The sequence below is a fragment of the Trichosurus vulpecula genome, chromosome 1 (genome assembly GCF_011100635.1).
Source record: "Trichosurus vulpecula isolate mTriVul1 chromosome 1, mTriVul1.pri, whole genome shotgun sequence".
Taxonomy (NCBI): Eukaryota; Metazoa; Chordata; class Mammalia; order Diprotodontia; family Phalangeridae; genus Trichosurus; species Trichosurus vulpecula.
The window spans coordinates 110458952-110478151 of record NC_050573.1 but is presented as its reverse complement, the minus strand read 5'-3'; the positions used below and the strand labels follow the sequence as shown (position 1 = coordinate 110478151).

Below are 19200 nucleotides of genomic sequence, written 5' to 3'. Positions count from 1 at the left end.
AAGATATCTTTCCCAAGATAAGCTTATCACTTTTTTTAAAACAGATTCCATTTTTAAATTTTTTAAAAAATTTTTTTAAATTTTAAAATTTATTTTTAGTTTTCAGCATTCACTTTTACAAGATTTTGAGTTCTAAAAATTTTCCCCCTGCCTTCCCGCTGCCTTCCCCAAGATGGCATGCAATCTGACATAGGCTAAACATGTACAATATTAAACCTATTTCTACATTAGTCATGTTGTGAAAGAAGAATCAGAACAAAAGGGGAAAACCATGAGAAAGAAAAAGAGAGAGAAAATAGTGTTTCTATCTGCATTCAGACTCCCTAATTCTTTCTCTCGATGTGGATAGCATTTTTCATCTTGAGTCTTTTGGAGTTGTCTTAGATCATTGCGTTGCTGAGAAGAGTTTAGTATATCAAAGCTGGTTATCATGCAGTGTTACTGTTACTGTGTTCAGTGTTCCCCTGGTTCTGCTCATTTCACTCAGCATCAGTTCATATAAGTAAGTCTTTCCAGGTTTTTCTGAAATCCACCTGCTCACCATTTCTTGTGGAATAAAAGTAAACTCATCACTTCTAGTGTTATCATCATGCTGCTCACTCAAGCCTTAATCCCACCTCCATCAGCCTCCTCTACCCTCTGATTGGAGGGCTGGCTCACTCTTCTCTGCACCTGCTGCTCTGTTTGTTTTCAACTCCACAGAATGTAGAAGTCCCCACCCCTCATTTTCCTGCCTCCTGTAAGCTCCTTGAGGGCAGGGACTATCTTTCTTTTTCATATCCCCAGCACTTAGCACAGTGCCTGGCATGTAGTAAGTGCTTAATAAATGTTTTTTTATAACAACCCTGGGAGAGAGGTACTATTTTTATCCCTGTTTTTGCCAATGAGGAAACTAAGGCAGACAGAAGTTAAGCAGTTTGCTCAGGATTACACAGCTATTATCTGATGTCTTATTTGAACTCAGCTCTTCCCGATTCCAGGTCCAGCTCTCTATTCAGTGTGCCACCCTAGCTAAGAAGAGGAAATGATGGCAATAGACATAGACAGTTTGGGGAATTTTTTGTTTTTCGTTTTTTCCTAGGAGTTTGGCTTTTAAAAGGAGGAAAGATACGGGATGATAGCTTGAGGAGATGGGTATAATAAGAGATTCTTTTTGAGCATGAGAAAAACTTCAGAATATTTGTAGTCCACAGGGAAGGAACCAGTATGTAGAGTAAGTTCAAAGATTTGAGGGGAAGAATGTGACTATGGAAACAATCTATTGGAGAATAACACAGGACAGTATGGGGTTGAGGGTACATGTAGAATGCCAGCTGGCTCTGGCAGAAAGGATCATTTCATCAGAGACTGGAGTAGAGAAGGAGAGAATACAGGATAATGTTAAAGAATTTTAAGATACAGAAAAAGGGAGAAGAGGCATCCACATGAGATCTCTTTGGTAAAATGTAAATAAGTTCCTGACAATTTCTTTTTTGTATTTTTTTTTGTCCAGCATTTAGCATAATACTTGGCACATAGAAAGCACTTCATAAATGTTGATTGATTCAGAAATTATGTATAAATGTGCATATTTATGTGTGTGTGCATGTGTGTGTGTGTGTGTTTACATGCTTCATCTCTCCAGTCAAATGAAAATTCCTTGAGGGCAGGGTGCTTTTGCATTTGCACATGTTGTTGTTGTTTAGTTGTCTTTCAGTCATGTCCAACTCTTTATCACCCTTTTTATGGTTTTCTTGGCAAAGATACTGGAGTGATTTTCCATTTTCTTCTCCAGCTCATTTTACAGATGAAGAACTGAGGCAAACAGGACTAAATGACTTGCCCAGGGTCACACAGTTTATTGTAAGTGTCTGAGGATAGATTTGAACTCATAAAGAGCAGTCTTCCTGACTTCAGGCCTGGAACTCTATCCACTGAGCTACCTAGTTGTCCTACTGTGTCCAAATATACAGCATTTGGGTCAGTTAGGTGATGCAGCAGATAGAGTGCCAGCCTGAAGCCAGGAAGACCTGAGTTCAAAGACCTAACTACCCCAAATGCCATACATTTGGACATAGTAGGGCCGGCCTGGAGTCAGGAAGAGTCCTCTTCGTGAGTTCAAATCTGGCCTCAGACACTTATTGGCTGTGTGACCCTGGGCGAGTCACTTAGTCCTGTTTGCCTCAGTTCTTCATCTGTAAAATGGGCTGGAGAAGGAGGTGACAATCCTCTCTAGCACCTTTGCCAAGAATGACTCAACAACAAAAACAAAAGACATTTAATAAATACTAGTTAGATGGAATTGAATTGGATGGTATGGGATTAAATGAAATTGGATGGGACTGGATGTACTTTTTTCTTCTGCTGGGGTGTCTATTTGCTATTATAGACATCTTTATTCAGTTCTCCAGGCCTTTGTAGACTATAGGAAGGCAGAGCTGATGATAAATGCAGAGTTTCCAGCTCACTGCAATCAAAACAGCATCTAAGTTTTTAAAAACAAGTATCTGAACAGCCCCAATCTGGAACTTGGGTATGATTGCAACTCTCAGTCAGATGAAAAAAAAAAATTAAGGTATCTGATCTCCTTTCCCTGCTAATGCAGGATAATTCTACAGGATTGTGCTGTGGGTTGGAGCCTATTCACTTGCGGATAACACAACAATGAAATGAAGAGTACGTTATCCTATCAATACAGAGTACCCCTTTTCTATTCATCATATCCATTCACTACATTTTCCCATGGCAATCAGATCTCTTCATCTTTTCTGCCTGAGCAGAAGGGTAATTTTTTTAAAGAAAGTTTTCAATTCATCCTGTGCACAATCAGTTCCAGTTTGTACACTGTCATTTGGGGAAGATGTCCTAAGTCTAGTCAAGCATCCCATGATGAGAATACGTTAGAGCGATTTCCATTCGTTAGTTGCTCCTAGGAGATCTGTGTCATTTGCATTGACTTCATACAGCCCAAAACACAGTGGGATTTGCTCAGGATTTCACTAGTCAGCATTGGAATAAAATACCAGCACATCATATACAATGATAAACTACCCCAAGAGGTTTGGATAAATTAAATACTTTGAGCTTTCGGTCTCCCTAATGATTTGAAAATGAAACAGCCATGATTTATGGCTCTGGTAGATAGGCTAGATCTGAAGTTTACACTTTGAAAAATGCTATATTTAAATTCTCCTATAAATAAAAAAATCACATCACTTGAAATCCCAGTCTAAGATATGTATGTTATAAATTAGAGACCATAATATTGGGGCGGGGGGGGGGGGTTGTGATCTTCAGTATTAATAAGAACCTTACTAGGAAAAATGCGGCCAGTGAAACTGACTTAGGTCTTGTCTAGAAGCAGCTACTTTGTCAACTGTTTTTCCGTAAAATTGTTGGGTTGTTGGGGTTTTTTGGCCATCATAATGACCAATTTCTATACAATCTATCAGATCGGTCAAGTGAATAATCTGACTTTTTTTAAGAAAGAAAGGAACACCAGATCAACCATTTTTTAATAAGATGTTTTCTATGGTCCAGACACAAGAAGCATTCCTCCTCCATGCTAATCAAGTGATTTTATTTTTAATGATAAATCCTGTGCCTCTACACCCTCCATTCCTCAAAACAGAAACAATTATCAGAATAAACCAAAGCCTAAGAGATCAAGTAACATATAACAAGTAACATAACAAAAGAGCAATGGACTAAAAGTCAAGAAATCTGGGATCCAGATTATTGCCAAGGTCCTCTAGTTCTGTTTAGCCTGAGTCCAGCCATGTCTCAACCACTTAAAAGCTTAGCCAAGTTACTTCCCTTTACTAGGCACCAGTATCTTAATCTTTCAGCTCTAACATTCTATGTTCTATTTTAACAACTTACATTCTGCAGTCCTTTCCAGCTCTAACATTAATTTTCTGTGTTCTAAAGTTCCTTCCATTTCCAATTATGACCACACAGTGAATGACCTTTATGATTAGCTCTTGCTAAAGTCACCTAGAACAATAGCTTTGACCAGTAATTAAGTCACTATCAATGAAATTTTCATAAGAATATATTTTGCCAACCTTAGAAATACTTTTACTTTCCACCCGGCCATAAGAGCGTACTCCTCAGAAGCTACCTCCTAGTTCATTCTTAATTTCTACATCACAATTCAACTTCCTCCCTTTCTTTTTTTTTTTTTTTTTTGTTGTTGTCAAATGTTAAATTTATTGCAAATAGTCTCCTTTGTAGCTTTTAACTTGCTGGGCATTCAACAGCACCACTGTTGATGTCATCAATGACATCATGAGGGTGTTTGGCATCAATGTTGCAGCCCACAGACTGGGCTGTTCTAAGTATCTTTTTAATGGTTCCAGAGAGATCTCTTGCCAAAGATCGGTGCCTCATCTGTCGGGCAATGTTGACAATCTCATCGAAACTGATGTTTCCATTGTGTTTAATATTTTTCTGCTTCTTTCTGTCCCGGGGAGATTCCTTTAGGGCTTTGATGATCAAGGCTGAGGCAGAAGGCACAACCTCAATCTGGACCTGTCCGTTTTGAATGGTAAGTTTCACTGTGATTCTTAGCCCTTTCCAGTCACCAGTTGCTTTGGCAATGTCATCACCAGCCTTTTTGGGAGACAAACCCAAGGGACCAATTTTGGGGGCCAGAGCTGATGTGGCACCAACTTCACCACCTGTGCACCTTAAAAACACGACTTTGATTTCATTAGGGTCAAATTTGGGCGGCATGGCGGCGACAAAGGTGGTGGCTTGGCCTGGACGCTGCGGGGTGGCTGCTGGTGTCGGATGAACCCGGATTCGGGACAACCGAAAGAAGTTGCACCTTCACCACCACGAGCTGGGGGCCAAAAGCTTCCTCCCTTTCTTTCAAGGATCTACAGTTTTCTGTTCTTGTCTCAGGATTCTTCCTCTCCTATTGCTGCTTTATTCATTTTGTCATTACACTTCCCCTCCCCCATTCCTATTGGTCAGACCACATCTGCAATACCGTGTTTCGAATGCTGCAGTTTAGAAAGAAAACTCTGCATCTGCTTCTCTGCCTGGTTTCAACTCTACTGGACAATATGTCCTTACCAATTAAGCTCCTCACCTCTAGTCTCACCACTCAAGCCTTAACTGGTACCACCTCCCCCCACCTCCTCTCCCCTCTGAATGGAGGACTGGAGGGTGGAGTACCAAGTTCCTCTCAAAACGTTCCTTTTTAGAGGACAGAAACTGGACTTTGGGGCTCACTCCACTCTGCACCTGATGCTCAGCATGCTTTTAACTCCATGGAATAAGTTGCTCCTGAGTCAGGTACCCCCTGGTGTCTTCTGCTTTCCTGCCTTCTCTTTGTGTATTGTCCTCCCCTCTCCCCACCCCCCATTAAATTGTAAGCTCCTTGAGGACAGGCTCTGTCTTTCTTTTTATTAATTGTATCCCCTGTACTTAGCACAATGCCTAGCATATAGTAGGCATCTAATAAATGTTTATTGGATTGGATTCATCATATTGGATAAGGCTAAGAGTCCAGAAGAGGGAAATTAGGATGAGATCATGATGTAGAAGAATCAATTCTCTAGAATTACTGGGGTTGCTTAGCTTCCAGAAGAGAAAACTTGAGGTGGAAAAGTAGGGACGTGGTAGGTGCCTCAAATGGAGCAACATTCCGCTTTTTGTAGTACCTCAGAGTCATCATGATGGTTGTCAATCATCATTTTACTGTGTGGCTATGGAGAAGTGGCATCTCATAAAGTGGTCTAATTGATAAGAAGTTGGTGATGTTGGTTTCTACCATACTAGGCTGATTTGCTGTGAGTTTTCCTCAGACTCTGCTACCCAACCTGAAATACCACCAAAGAAAGGAGAAAAGTGTCTTGAGATTTGAAGTATTTTACTGTACAAATTACTCCTATCATACTAGTTACCAAGAAGATCCTTAAAGTATTTGGTCCATCTATAGGTCAGCAACTTTGGAATCCTAGCTAATAAAAAGGAAAGATCTTCTGGGGGCAAAAGGGAGAGAATGACAAGATGAAGGGAGGAAGAACAAAGTGGGATATGAGCAAGTCCTTCAGCACAAAGATTGAGTATGAAAAGGATGACTGCGTACGCTTTCTTCAGCATCACATAACATCACATAAATCTTCTTCGATTGACATAAATGATATTCAATCAGAATAAAAAATTGAGGTTGGTAAAGGCGTGTGTGTGTGTGTGTGTGTGTGTGTGTGTGTATTAGCAACAAAGCCTTTGATTTGGGTCCTTTATTCTTACCAGTGTAACCTTCCCTATTTCCATTCAGAAAAAAGAGAATGATGAAAGGTTCAAATTCTTGGAGGAGACCAAAGGGGATGGCATCAGAGGTGCAAGTAGAGCAGCTGACTTTGTCCAAGAGGAAAAAAAAAACTATCCATTTCAGAAATTGCTTTAAAGGAAGTTAGAATGGTAGATGATGATGATACCTCAGGGTACAAACTTTTTCTGTATGGCCTGAGTGATCAGGACTAGGACCATTGTGTGAAAGTTAGAGGAAACCACATTTTGGCTCAATAGGAATAAATCTTTCTAATGGTTTGATCTGCCCAAAGATAGAATAAGCTGCCTCAATAGGTAGTGAGTTCCCTGTCTCCGGAGTTCTTCAAACAGAGACCAGGTGTCCATTTGTCATAGCCATTGTAGAGGTTATTCTGATACAGATTTGTGGTCCTTTGCAATGCTGAAACTCCACAAGTCTCTGGGATTCTATTTTTTACATAGGGCTACCCACTCCACCTAGCACGGAGCCCCTGCATTTGCTGACTGACTGTCAGGTCATGTGCCTCCCCTCCTCCAGACTGCCTCTCTGATTGCATTTGTTTCTTTTCTTTCTTCACTCAGTCACCCCCTCTGACAGCTCCACTTTCTCCTCCTCCTAATTCTTCTTCTTGATCCTTGCATAGATCATCAGCCAGCCTAGCAGAAGCCTTGCAATCTCAATGACTCAATGATTCATGAAGCACTGAGTATACAGATGATATTACATAAATGTTTAATAATAACCATATGGTTTCCCCTTGCAAAGCCTCGCAGTTCAATGATTTATGCAGATTGAAGATTTCTCATCTGCAGAGATGCCGTCTGCCCTTTCCTCTTCATAACACCCCTCCTTCCCAATCATTTCCCTCTTGATGCCACCCCCAATTTCAATAGCCTACAGAAATTGGGGAAAACAATTCACATCAACCCAGCAAGTTCACAGGGGGACATGGGCTTCAATGACGAGTTTTCAGATAGTAAATGCCTATTATTACCATTATTACAGTTCACCCTTAGGTGAGTTTCAACCATAACTGGAAACATCACAATGCATGTTTTGATTATTCATTCACTAAGGTCTTAGAATTACACTAGTACATTTGAGGGCAGCTGGGTGGCGCAGTGGATAGAATGCAGGGCTTAGCATCAGGAAGACCTAAATTGAAATCCAGCCTCAGGCACTTTCTAGCTGGGTGACCCCAGGCAAGTCACTTATCCCTGTTTGCCTCAGTTTCCCCATCTGTAGAATGAGTTGGAGAAGAAAATGGCCAACCACAGCAAGGTCTTCGCCAAGAAAACCCCAAATGGGATCACAAAGAGTCAGATGTGACTGAACAACAACAAAAGATAGTGCAGTGGATAGAGTGTTGGACTTGGAGTCAGGAAGACCTGAATTCAAATCTTGTCTCAAAGACTTACTAGCTGTGTGATCCTGTGCAAGTCACTTAACGTTTCTAGCCTCAGTTTTCTCTTCTGTAAAATGGAGATAAAAACAGCACCTACCTCCTAAGGTTGTTGTGAGGATCAAATGAGGTAACTCATGTAAAGCATTTTGCAAACTTTAAAGTACTATGTAAATGCTAGCTATTGTTACTCATATTATCTTATTCAGGAGTACACAGAATATAGTTGTAATATTCCAGTCCAGAATATTAGCCGTGTTATATAAACCGGGTGGGTTATAAGGTGTTGAGAAGGACATGATACAAAAATTTAAGGAGTTTTTGAAAAGTAAAGAGCTCTAGATTTTCAACCAATAGACCTGGGTTCGAATCTCAGTTCTGTTACTTACTATCTGCAAACCTCAGAATAGTAACAACCTTTCTGGGCCTCACAAAATCTCTAGAGTGACTTCTTATTCTAAATCATTTCACCCTATAGTCTAAAAATTATAAGATACAATGGGCACCAATTATACTTAGCATGATTTCGCCTTTCTTTGAGGTTTTTGAACACCCTGACTAATTATGAAGAGCTTCCAAGTCATTATTAAAAATTTCAATTGCAAATTGTTATATACAGACAATGGAAACACAAATAGATAACAATAAATGAATATGAGAGTATGGAAGAATCATGTATAGATAGTGTCAGGAGTACTTAAACCTCAGAATAATAGGAGGCCAGCCAGGGAAGCTAAGGACAATAAAAATTAGGGATGTGTTTTGAGGGAATATTTTGTTTTTACTATGTTGAAGGAAATAGGAATATGAAATAAGAGACTGAATCATTGCTTGAGGGAGGGTGGATAAGATGATGAGCACTGATGAGAAAGAGAAGACAGTTACTCAGTTAGATTAATCAAGAAGCATTTATTAAGCATTAAGTGCCTGGTGATATGCTTAGGCGTGAGGATAGGAAAATAAGCAAAAACAGGCCCTGCCCTCTCAAGAAGCTTACCTTCTAATGGGGGAAATGCACAAGGTTCATAGAGAGTAGATGGAAGGGAATCTTAGAAGGGAAGGTTCCCCTCTACCCTAGTCAATTCTGGTTTTGTAAGTTTTCTCAGCCCAGGATAATGACTTTTGCAGGGGAGACCCCAGAATCAATAGAAGAAATAGAGAGTTATTGCCATATAAGAAGGGGATAGTCAATAAGCATTAGTTGCTCTCAATGAATTGAGTCACCTGGCCCAGGAGAACATCATCAGGTTCTGGGAAGGATTATTGTTGAGTTACTGTCAGGAGAATATGAAAGGTTCTGAAGAATGAATGGGAGAGGAGCTGTAGGGCTGGAGATGGGCAAATGTAGGAAAACAAGCAAACAAACAAATAAAAGGGGGGAGGGAGTAAACTCAAAAGATACAGGCCAGTAAAATTGATTTCAACTCCTGGGAAACTTCTAGAACAAGCAAAAGAAAGAAACAAAGAAAGATGACTATTAAACATCTAATAAAGGAAACAGTGGGTACAAAAAATCTTGTACTAGCTGGGCAAGACACTTAACTTTTCTCAGCCTCAGTTTCCTCATCTCATATCTACATCAAGAACAAGCCATGCCAGACCAACTTTATTTCAAGTTATTTATTAGTTTATTTAAAGTTTATTATTATTAGTTTATTTCAAGTTATTTATTAGTTTATTTAAAGAAGCATATATTAATCTCAATATGTGCCAGGCAAAGAAATGCAAGAAAGTCCCTCCTCTCAGTCAGCTCACAATCTATGGAGGAGAGGATGTACAAACAACCATGTGCAAAAAAGAATAGATAAGATCAAGTGGAGAGAATCAACAAGAGGCCTGGGAAAGGCTTCCTGCAGACGGTGGGACAGATTTTAGCTGAGACTTGAAGGAAACCAAGAGATAAAGGTAAGGAGGGAGAGGACTCCAGGAGTAGAGGAAGAGACAACCTAGCTGACCAGAATGTTTATTTTGATTTTAGCAAAACATTTTACAAAAGGAGCTCAGAAGTTTTTGTGAAAAAAGATGAGGAGGTGGGGACTGTGATAATGCAACTCCATGGCTTTGGAATTTGGTTGAATAGCCTAGAAGAGAAGTTTATCTCATCCTTGCCCTCAAGGGAGTTACAATCAAGTTGTACAGACAAAAATTTCATAGCCTCAAACAATAGGACACAGTATCATTAAGTGTGAAATTGTGATATATATATATATATATATACATATATATACATATATGTGTATATATATACATATATGTGTGTGTGTGTGTGTGTGTGTATATATATATATACATGATTGGAAGGCAGCAAAATATAGTGGGAGGAAAAGCATCTACTCTAAGAATTGGGACTCAGTGGAAAAGACCCTGATGTTGGGAAAGATTGAAGGCAAAAAGAGAAGAGGACAGCAGAGGATGAGATGAATAGATAGTGTCAGGAAATAATGACCATGAATGAACATGAATGGACTTTGAGGGACAGTGGAGGACAGAAGGGTCTAGCGTGCTGTGGTCTAATGGATCACGAAGAGTCAGACACAACTGAATGGCTGAACAACAGCAACGGCTAGAATCAGAGGCCTGGATTCAAACCCTTTCTCTGACAATACCCGTGTGACTTTGAGCAAACCACTTAACCTGCCTAAGTCTCATCTGTAAAATGATGGAGTAGGACTAGACGACATCTGAGGTTTGCGCTGTATGTGCTATAGCAATTCAAAAAGAGAAAATGGATCCATGTAGGCTGGAGCACCCAGGAAAGGCCAAAGTGAGCTGTGCTTAGAAAAATGATTAGGACCTAGATAGATAGAAGACTGTCCCAACTTTACTAGAGCAGGAAAATAATAGGAAATGGGATTAGAAAGGACAAACAAGGTCTGATAACTGGGATCTCTAAATGGCAACCAGAGAACCACTGGTCTGGGCTGCGGTAGAGGGTGTTCTCACTTAGGTTTCTAGATTGCCTGTGAGACTCTAGGATTCCATGATGGGAAAGGTGCTGCTGTATTGCAGTTCAATATCCTTTGGTAAAACACAGCAATTCTGCCCGAGCCTGGAGAGATCCCTCTCAAGCTGAGGAACATATCAAAGGCTGGTGAGTAGACAGTGACATGAATTATGCATCACTTCTCCCCAGAAAAACCCTTCAAGGGAGAGGGAAAGTTGTTTATTTTCAATGGAGCTAAGATAAACTGTTCAGACCAAAAGCTTTTTTCCCTGGAAAGCTCAGAGGGCAAGGATACTCTTAATGCAGCCAAAGCTGCTGCCAGAAACACTGTTGTCTCTAAATCTTTGTCCTGATTTCAATCTATTTAGTCCAAATGACTTCCCTCGCACTACCCAACCCACCATTCTGTAAGCACAGGTATTCCTAAAAATATGATGTTAATAAACTGGGATAGCTCCCACATAACACTGGAATATCCAGGATCAGGATGGGGTATTTGGGGTAATCATAGTTATGAAAATATAGCCCCCATGCAGTACACTCTCTACCAATAGACCTGGGAACATACATTTAATAGCAAAGCTTTTAATTAGGATGGGATGGATAAGTAAGTACAGATGGGACAGAACCTATGGTTTACTAGTAATGGGAACTCATGGGTGAGGAAACCCTTTCTACCAATGCAAATTAACAACTACTTTGAAACTTATAATCTTAGAGGGCTGCCTAGAGCTGAGAAATTAAGTACAGTTATTCCTTCCACATCGTGACTTTCCCCATTGCAGTTTTGATATATCATAGGCTGGCATAAGAAATTAAATGGGAATCCGAGGGGAGTTTTGCAGAAGCTGCAGATGATGCACAAAGGCCAGCAGATGATACAGAAAAAGTTTAGAAACTCAGAAATGGATAAAACATATGTTTAGTATTGTATCATATCAACATATTTTGTTTTTAATACTATAATAATTCAGACTTCTTCTCTCATATGAAAGGAGGGCCAAAAGTTTTTATGGAGGGCCCCAAGCCCCTATCCCCTGGAAGGGATGACTGTAGCTTACCCAGACTGCCACAGACCACATGTGTCAGAGGTGGGATTCGAACAGGTCTTAGTGGCTCTGAAAGTAGTTCTCCCTCCATCATGTGATCATCCTTCTAGCACCAGTATTAGCTTCTAATATGACTTAGCAATACTTGAAGGGACCTGGTTGATTTTTGTCCTGAGTTCCTATTACTATGCTCAGGTCAATTTCTCCTCTTCCCCCTTCCCCCATAATAACAATTATTTGTTTTTATATCTCATTAAAGTCCACAAAGGGTCTTCTCTAGTGATAACTTTGTGAGGGCAGTACTATGAATATGATTATATCTAACACATAAAAACTGATTCATAGAGAAGTAAAATGGCTGGCCCAAAGTCACAAATATCATTTGAGAACCAGTATTCAAATCCAAGTCCTTTTAATTCCATCAGGCAGCACAGTGGAAAGAGTTCTGGACCTAGAGGCAAGACCTAAGTTAAAATCTGGCCTCAGATACTGGCAAGCTGTATGATCTTGGACAAGTCACTTAACTTTTGTCTGCCTCAGTTTCCTATCTATATCATGAGGATAATAATAGCATTTATCTCCCAGGTTTGTTGTGAGGATCAAATGAGATAACATTTGTAAAGTGTTTAGAAGATGCTTGGCACATAGTAGGCACTTAATGCTTTTTTCCCTTCCTTCCTTCCTTCTTTCCTTCCTTCCTTCTTTCCTTCCTTCCTTCCTTCTTTCCTTCCTTCCTTCTTTCCTTCCTTCTTTCATTCCTTCCTTCCTTCCTTCTTTCCTTCCTTCCTTCCTTCTTTCCTTCCCTCCATCCTTCCTTCCTTCCTTCCTTCCTTCCTTCCTTCCTTCCTTCCTTCCAGAACTATATCCATCCAATTATACCATGCTGCCTCTTTGTTTACTTTCATTTATTCCATGACTATCAAGGACATGGGGCAGCTAGGTGGCACAGTGGATAGAATGTGGGACCTGGAATCAGGAAGACTCATCTTCAAATCTGGTTTCAGACACTCACTTGCTATGTCACCCCAGGCAAGTTACTTAACCCAGTTTGCCTCAGTTTCCTCATCTGTAAAATGAGCTGGAGAAAGAAATGTCAAACCACTCCAGTATCTTTGCTAAGAAAACCCCAAATGGGGCCACAAAGACACAACTGAAATGACAGAACAATATCAAAAATGTGCTCTGTTAAGGTGCAACATAGAATGAACAAATACCTTGCATGCACATAGTCAGTGATGGATAAATTCCTACTGAATGAACGTGGAAGACACTCTGCTATCCTGGAAATGAACTTGCAGGAGAGAAGAAGAGAACCTTTCAGGGGTATTTCTTAGGATTTAGAGGTGGAAAGGAGGTTAAACACCATCAAGTCTAGCCCCATCCTTTCACTTTATAGATGAGGAAACTGAGGCCCAGAAGGAGGAAGTACTTTGCCCAAAGTCACATAGCTGGCAAGTAAAAAGATTTGTGACTGCAACCAAGGTCTTTTGGCTCCCTGTCCAGTGATCTTCCCATAATAAGATGCTGCCTCATTAGGTATTAGCTCACACAGCCTCCCCGAGAGATAGATGTTTGTCCTGTGGTGACCACAGATTGCACATTCCATATGACCCAGTACTACCCTTCTAGATAGCAACAATATTATGAGTGCCACATATGGGAAGGACAATTAACTTTCTAATAAACTGGTGGTGAGCCAGGTGCTGGGTATTCAACCTCAACACATCCTATGGTTGGGTGGGGAATTGGTTTTCTCCCCAACTTCCTGATTCCATGCACAGCCTGAGTCCCGTGTGACTTTCAAGAAGGACAGGACAGTCCCGTAAATCACATTGTGAAAAATGAATTCCAACCCCCGACCTGAACCACAAACAACTCGAAAATAAATTGATCTTACCCAATTTAAATGAAGAGAGCAAACATTGTTCCCTGTGGGGCAACACTGAGTACCCCGAGTGGTTTGGCAATTAGACAAGCAAAGGAAGGCTTCATGTGAACCCCGGGGAGCAGGATTTCCCTTCTGGGCTTTCTGAAAGGAGTCTCTTTGTCTTAAGTCGCCTCCAAGAACAACTTACCTTTTGTGATCAAACCTGCCAGCAATTGATGCCATGGGAACTAGAGTGCCTTGTCCTTCCTCCAGACTGAGAGAGGGGTCCTGGGCCTGAGGCTCAGGGTAGTCCCAGAAGAAGGAGGAAGCAAGGAGAAAGGACTGTTTCTGTGGATGCTCCCTGCTGCAGGTGCTCCTGTCACGCTCCATTAGCATTGTGAAGGCTCATGCCATGTTCCCATCTGGACCCCAGGACACTCAGGTTTGAGGAATGCTCTAGCCAGCCTGTTGGGTTGCACTCTAGCTCCTTCAGGCAAGGAGTTCACAGGCGATTTAGCCCAGTTGGAGACAACACTCTGCTAATGAGGCCAAAGCTATGGCTTTGATTCCCCATTGGGCCAGTTTGGTTCCTTCTCTATCAAGGCCGGAGACCAAACCCCCAGCCCTGGCTATCTATCTGATAAATCATCAATTTAAAAAATTATTGGAGAACTATTAGGCTATAAAGGCAGCTCTTTATAATGTATCATGTAGTGGATAAAGTGATCAAGGTGGAGGCAGCAATTTTGCCTCTGACTTTTACTAGCTGTGTGACCATGGGCAAGTCATTTAACCATTTTGAGACTGGGTTTCCCCATCAATGAAATAAGGAATGCTAAAATGCTAAATTCCTTGGAGAAAAGGAATAATCAGATGACACTAATACCCATGACTACCTGCACAGGGCTATCTTGAAAACCAAAGAAAATAACATATGTAAATCAATGTAAATGGCTGTTATTATTATTAAATCAAACACTAGGAAAACAAAGAGGTATGTGGTTATTGAAAGAAACCTTAGAGGTCATCTAGCCAACTCCTTCATTTTACAGGTACAGAAACTAAGACTCAGAAAAATTAATTGTCTTGACCAAAGTTACACAAGTTGTAATTGGTAGAGCTGAGAATTGAACCCCAGAACTCTGACATGGTTCCCTGTCCCAAGGGAAGAAACAATTTAGTTGAGAAAATAGGACATATACATAAAATGGGAGTGGGAAAAGAGGATAAAGATGGCTGCTGTAAACACATCCTTGTTATTGGAAAAACAACTCAGCACATGTACTATTAACAATGGGTCAGATAAAGAATCATGGGATTTAGAACTGGAAGGGAACTTAGAAACCATCTACTCTACCACTTCATTTTAGAGAAGAAAAAGAGATCTGGAGAGATTAAATGACTTGTCCAAGGTCATCAAGGTAGAATATGTCTAGCTAGAGCTTGAATTTAGATGTCTCTTCTTCCTTAATATTACTGAGCACACATGTGTATGTATACACACACGTACATGTGTATGTATATAGGTGTGTTTAGGTATATGTACATATATATGTACATACATACATGCATATACATATACATATATATAATTATCTAGTTATACTTTCCACATTGCATTAGAGGTATGATACCCTCATGATCTGGAAAATCTGTGTAAATTTTTTGGCCTTCCATTCATACCAGAGAAGAAGTCTGAATTTTTTTTCTTTTTTCTTTTATGGGGTGTTTACTGTATCTTATTATAAAATTTGGGTTAAATATTTGGGCGTAGCATCTGTGTCATCTTCACCTGTCACCTGCAGCTTCCACAAAACTCCCCCAAAATTCCCATTTAACTTTTTATGCTGCCCTTCAATGTATCAAAACAACAGTGGGGAAAGTCACAATGTGGAAGGGGTAACTGTATTCGTATGTGTATATATACAAACACAAACGTATACATGCATATCTATGCTTATATATGGCTAAGTTGCTCTCCTCTCTATCAAGGCCAGAGACCATATATATACATAAACCTATATGTGTATGTATGTGTGTATATATATATATATATATATATATACACACACACACACATACCCCATATACACACACCTCTCTATATATGTGCATATGTATATATATATATATATATGTATATATATATATATATATATATATAAATACGCACACACAGATAGATGATAGACAGCAGATAGATAGATAGATAGATAGATAGATAGATAGATAGATAGATAGATGGATAGATGGATGGATAGGTGGAACCATCAACTCTTTCATCTACTGGATTTGAACTCTGAGGACTTCACTGTGTGTTCCAAATTTATCACTCACTGGCTATGTAACTTTAGGTGACTCTGAGGGTCTATCTATAATTTCTTCCTCAAGAGGAGGGGCAGCATAATTCCTTTTCAAGGCTGGGTAGGTGACAAAGGGCTATCTAAACCTGAAAACACTATGTAAGGGGTAATAATAATAGCTAGCATTTATTTAGTGCTTTCAGGTTTGCAAAACACTTTATAAATAACATCTCATTTAATTCTCATAACACCTTGGGATTTCAGCACTGTTATTATCCTCATTTTACAGATGAGAAAACTTAGACAGACAGACAGAAGTCAAGTGACTTGCCCAGGGTCACACAGCTAATAAGTGTCTGTGGCCAGATTTGAACTCAGAGGTTGCTGATTCCAGGTCCAGCACTCTGCAGTGTACTTTCTTGTTGTCTGAATGTGAGCTATTACTATTACTATATAAGATATATGTTACTACTATATATAAGAAATAGGGTGGCATAATAACTTCAGTGCTATAGTTTTAAAAATATGGACATACAGAGTATCTTGAAGCAGGGTGTAGGTACCTCCCTGAAGACCAACTTTCAAGTCTGAGTTATGGGAGAGAGTCCAGAATGGGTACTATGTAAGATAGCTTTGAGAAGAGGGGTGTGCAGAGGCACTAGATGCTGGGGGGGGGAGGAGGGATAGTGCATGAGGTGGTCCTTGAACTAAGTCTTAAAGAAAACCAGGGATTTCAGGAGGTGGAGGTGAGGAAAGAGGGCATTCCAGGCATAAGGAAAGTACATTCAAAGCCTTGGCAATGGGAACTTGAATGTCATGGGTGAAGGATAGCACAAAGGCCAGTTTGGCTAAAGGTCTAGCTAGCTGCTCCACCATAGAATATGATGAAGGGAATGATGTGTGATGAGGCTAGAAAGGTAGATTGGGTCCAGCTTGTGAAGGTCTTTTAATGAAAAATAAAGGATCCTAAAGGATCCTTTTTAAGGAAATAGAGAACCCCTGGAATTTGTTGAAAAGAGAGATTTCCTTTAGTAAAATTACAAATTCTACGGAGGACAGATTGGGTTGGGGAGAGATTTGAGTCAGGGAGACCAATTAGGAGGTCCAGACAAGTCATGATGAGGTCATAAACTAGGGTGCTAGCTGGAGTGAGGGGGGTGGGGTAGAAGTGAGAGAGATTGTGCAGGGAAAACCACAAAATTTGGCAAATAATTGGATCTGTGGGATGAGGGTAATTAAGGAGGAGTCAAGGAGGACACCAGGTCTTCAAACCTGGGTGACTAGAAGGGTGGTAATGCCCTCAACAGAAATGGGGAGGGACAAGGTAATAGAATATGCATTTATATAGCACTTACCATTTGCCAGATACTATGCTAAGCATTTTACAAATACTATCTCATTTATTCCTCACACCTGCAAGGTAGGTAGGGAAGTTTAGAAAAGGGGTGGGGGCTGGGGGGAGAGATAATAGGTCCCATTTTAGACATTTGAGGTTTGAGATACCTACAAAACATCTAGTTTTAAATATCCAATAGGTATTTTGGGGATGTGAGACTAGAGCTCAGGAGAGACATTATAACTGGATATATAGATCTGGGAGCCATTCACATTAAAATGATAATTGATCTCATGGGAACTGATAAGGTCACCAAAGTGAAGAGGGCCCAGGAAAATGTATCGGGGCATATCCACTGTTACTAGGTGTGACAGGAATAATGATCCAGCAAAAGAAACTGAGAAAAAGTAATCAAACACATAGGAGGAAAACCAGGAGACAGCAGTATTACCAAAAGACCCATCAAGGAAAGGGCATCCAGATTATTACTAACACTGAGAAATGGTAGAGGGAGATCACAGAAGATTAGGACTGAGAAAAGCCTACTAGATGTAACAATTAAGAGCTCATTGGTAACTCTGCAGGGAATAATTTCAGGTGAGTGATGAGGCTGGGATCCAGATTGCAGAAGACATAGAATAGCATAAGAGGAGAGGAGATGGAGGAAACTGTTGTTGACATCTTTTGACTGAAAAGGGGCAGAGATTTATAGAATGATAACTAGAGAGGATTTTTGGATAACGAGATTTTTAGATAACTAGAGAGGATTTTTCAAGGATGGGGGACGTTTGTAGACAAGAGGAAAATCAGTAGATCGGGAGAAATTAAAGATTAGAAAGAGAAGATGAAAGTGGGGGGCTGTCTGCTAGAGAAGGTGGGAGGGAGAATAAGATGTAGGGGACATGTAAAGGATAGAGTTTATTAAGGAGAAAGTCTCCTTCATCAGACACTAGAGTAAAACATGAAAGAGTTGGTGATGATATCAAGGAGTTGTGAGATAAAGAGACTGGCGAGGGAGGAGTAGGAAGAGGGAGCTCAAGGTAAAAGGCCTAAATTTTCTCAAGAAAGTAAAATTTTCTCAAATCCTCAAGTGAAAGGACTGAAGGAAGTCATACTCAGGGAGGCTTAAGGATCTGAGAAGTTTTGATGAGCAGGAAAGAGAATCAATTAAGGAGGAGTAAAAGGATTGCCTTGTTACGGTGAAAGCCCAGTTGAGATCAGATAACAGGAGTTTGTAGTGGACTCTGGCCATACTGTAATGGCAGATAGTGGAAGTAGCATATGAGTGGAGTCTGGCAAAACATGAGAAACAATAGGACCAGGGAGCAGAGGATTTAAGAGTTGAGGATAGTGTAGAGCTGAAATGGTTCCCTAAGAAGTTGAAACTGAGAAGGGAGGGGAGTGTAACCAAGGTTAGGAAAAATTGGTTTAGAAGGGGTGAAGTATGGGGAGAGATGGAATAGTAGAAGACTTGAGTGTGATAAAGGAATGTCAGAACTCTAGCATTCTGTGATTATTCTCAGTTACATATAAAATAAATCCCATAATAGGTACTCAATCAATAAATACCTGAAGGTTCTTTCAATCTATTGATTTAAATATATAACTTTTAAAGAGCTCATCACCCCCTATGCACTAGAGTATGTGTATGTGCATTCTCCTTTTAACTTGGCCCAGTATCACATTGTGTGTATGTGTTTGTGTGAGTGAGTGTTTGCCAACCATCATTACACTGAAGATTCACACTCAGCTTATGGTCAGCTATAAGCCCCGTATCTCCCTTTTGGACACTTGTGCTTTGTATTAGTTTGTATTAGGGACTTAGTTTCCAGTAAAGACTAACTGTAGTACTTTCTTTTGCTTCTAAAAGAAGAACCAATAAAATAGCCTCGGGAAGAGTTCCCTGAGAAGACCAGTGTATTTCCTCACATAAAACTCAGACATCTATGGTTTTTCCAGTTGTCCATGCTGGCCGTGCAGCCCAGGGTCACTAAAGAGCCAAGGACTAGAGCTGAAATGGGCAGAGAACAGATC

General features: G+C 40.2%; 1 protein-coding gene across 1 annotated transcript; it reads right to left on the bottom strand.

Moving 5' to 3' along the window:
- Positions 1–4177: 4177 nt before the first annotated feature.
- On the bottom strand, positions 4178–4716 carry LOC118834763 (60S ribosomal protein L12-like). Its single transcript, XM_036742193.1, has one exon. It carries the CDS (start codon positions 4714–4716, stop codon positions 4219–4221), a length of 498 nt encoding a protein of 165 aa, XP_036598088.1. The 3' UTR covers positions 4178–4218.
- Positions 4717–19200: the final 14484 nt, after the last annotated feature.

What these genes read in the sequence shown, in the direction of transcription:
- LOC118834763 (XM_036742193.1), bottom strand. Translation starts at nt 4,716, where the DNA reads ATGCCGCCCAAATTTGACCCTAATGAAATCAAAGTCGTGTTTTTAAGG.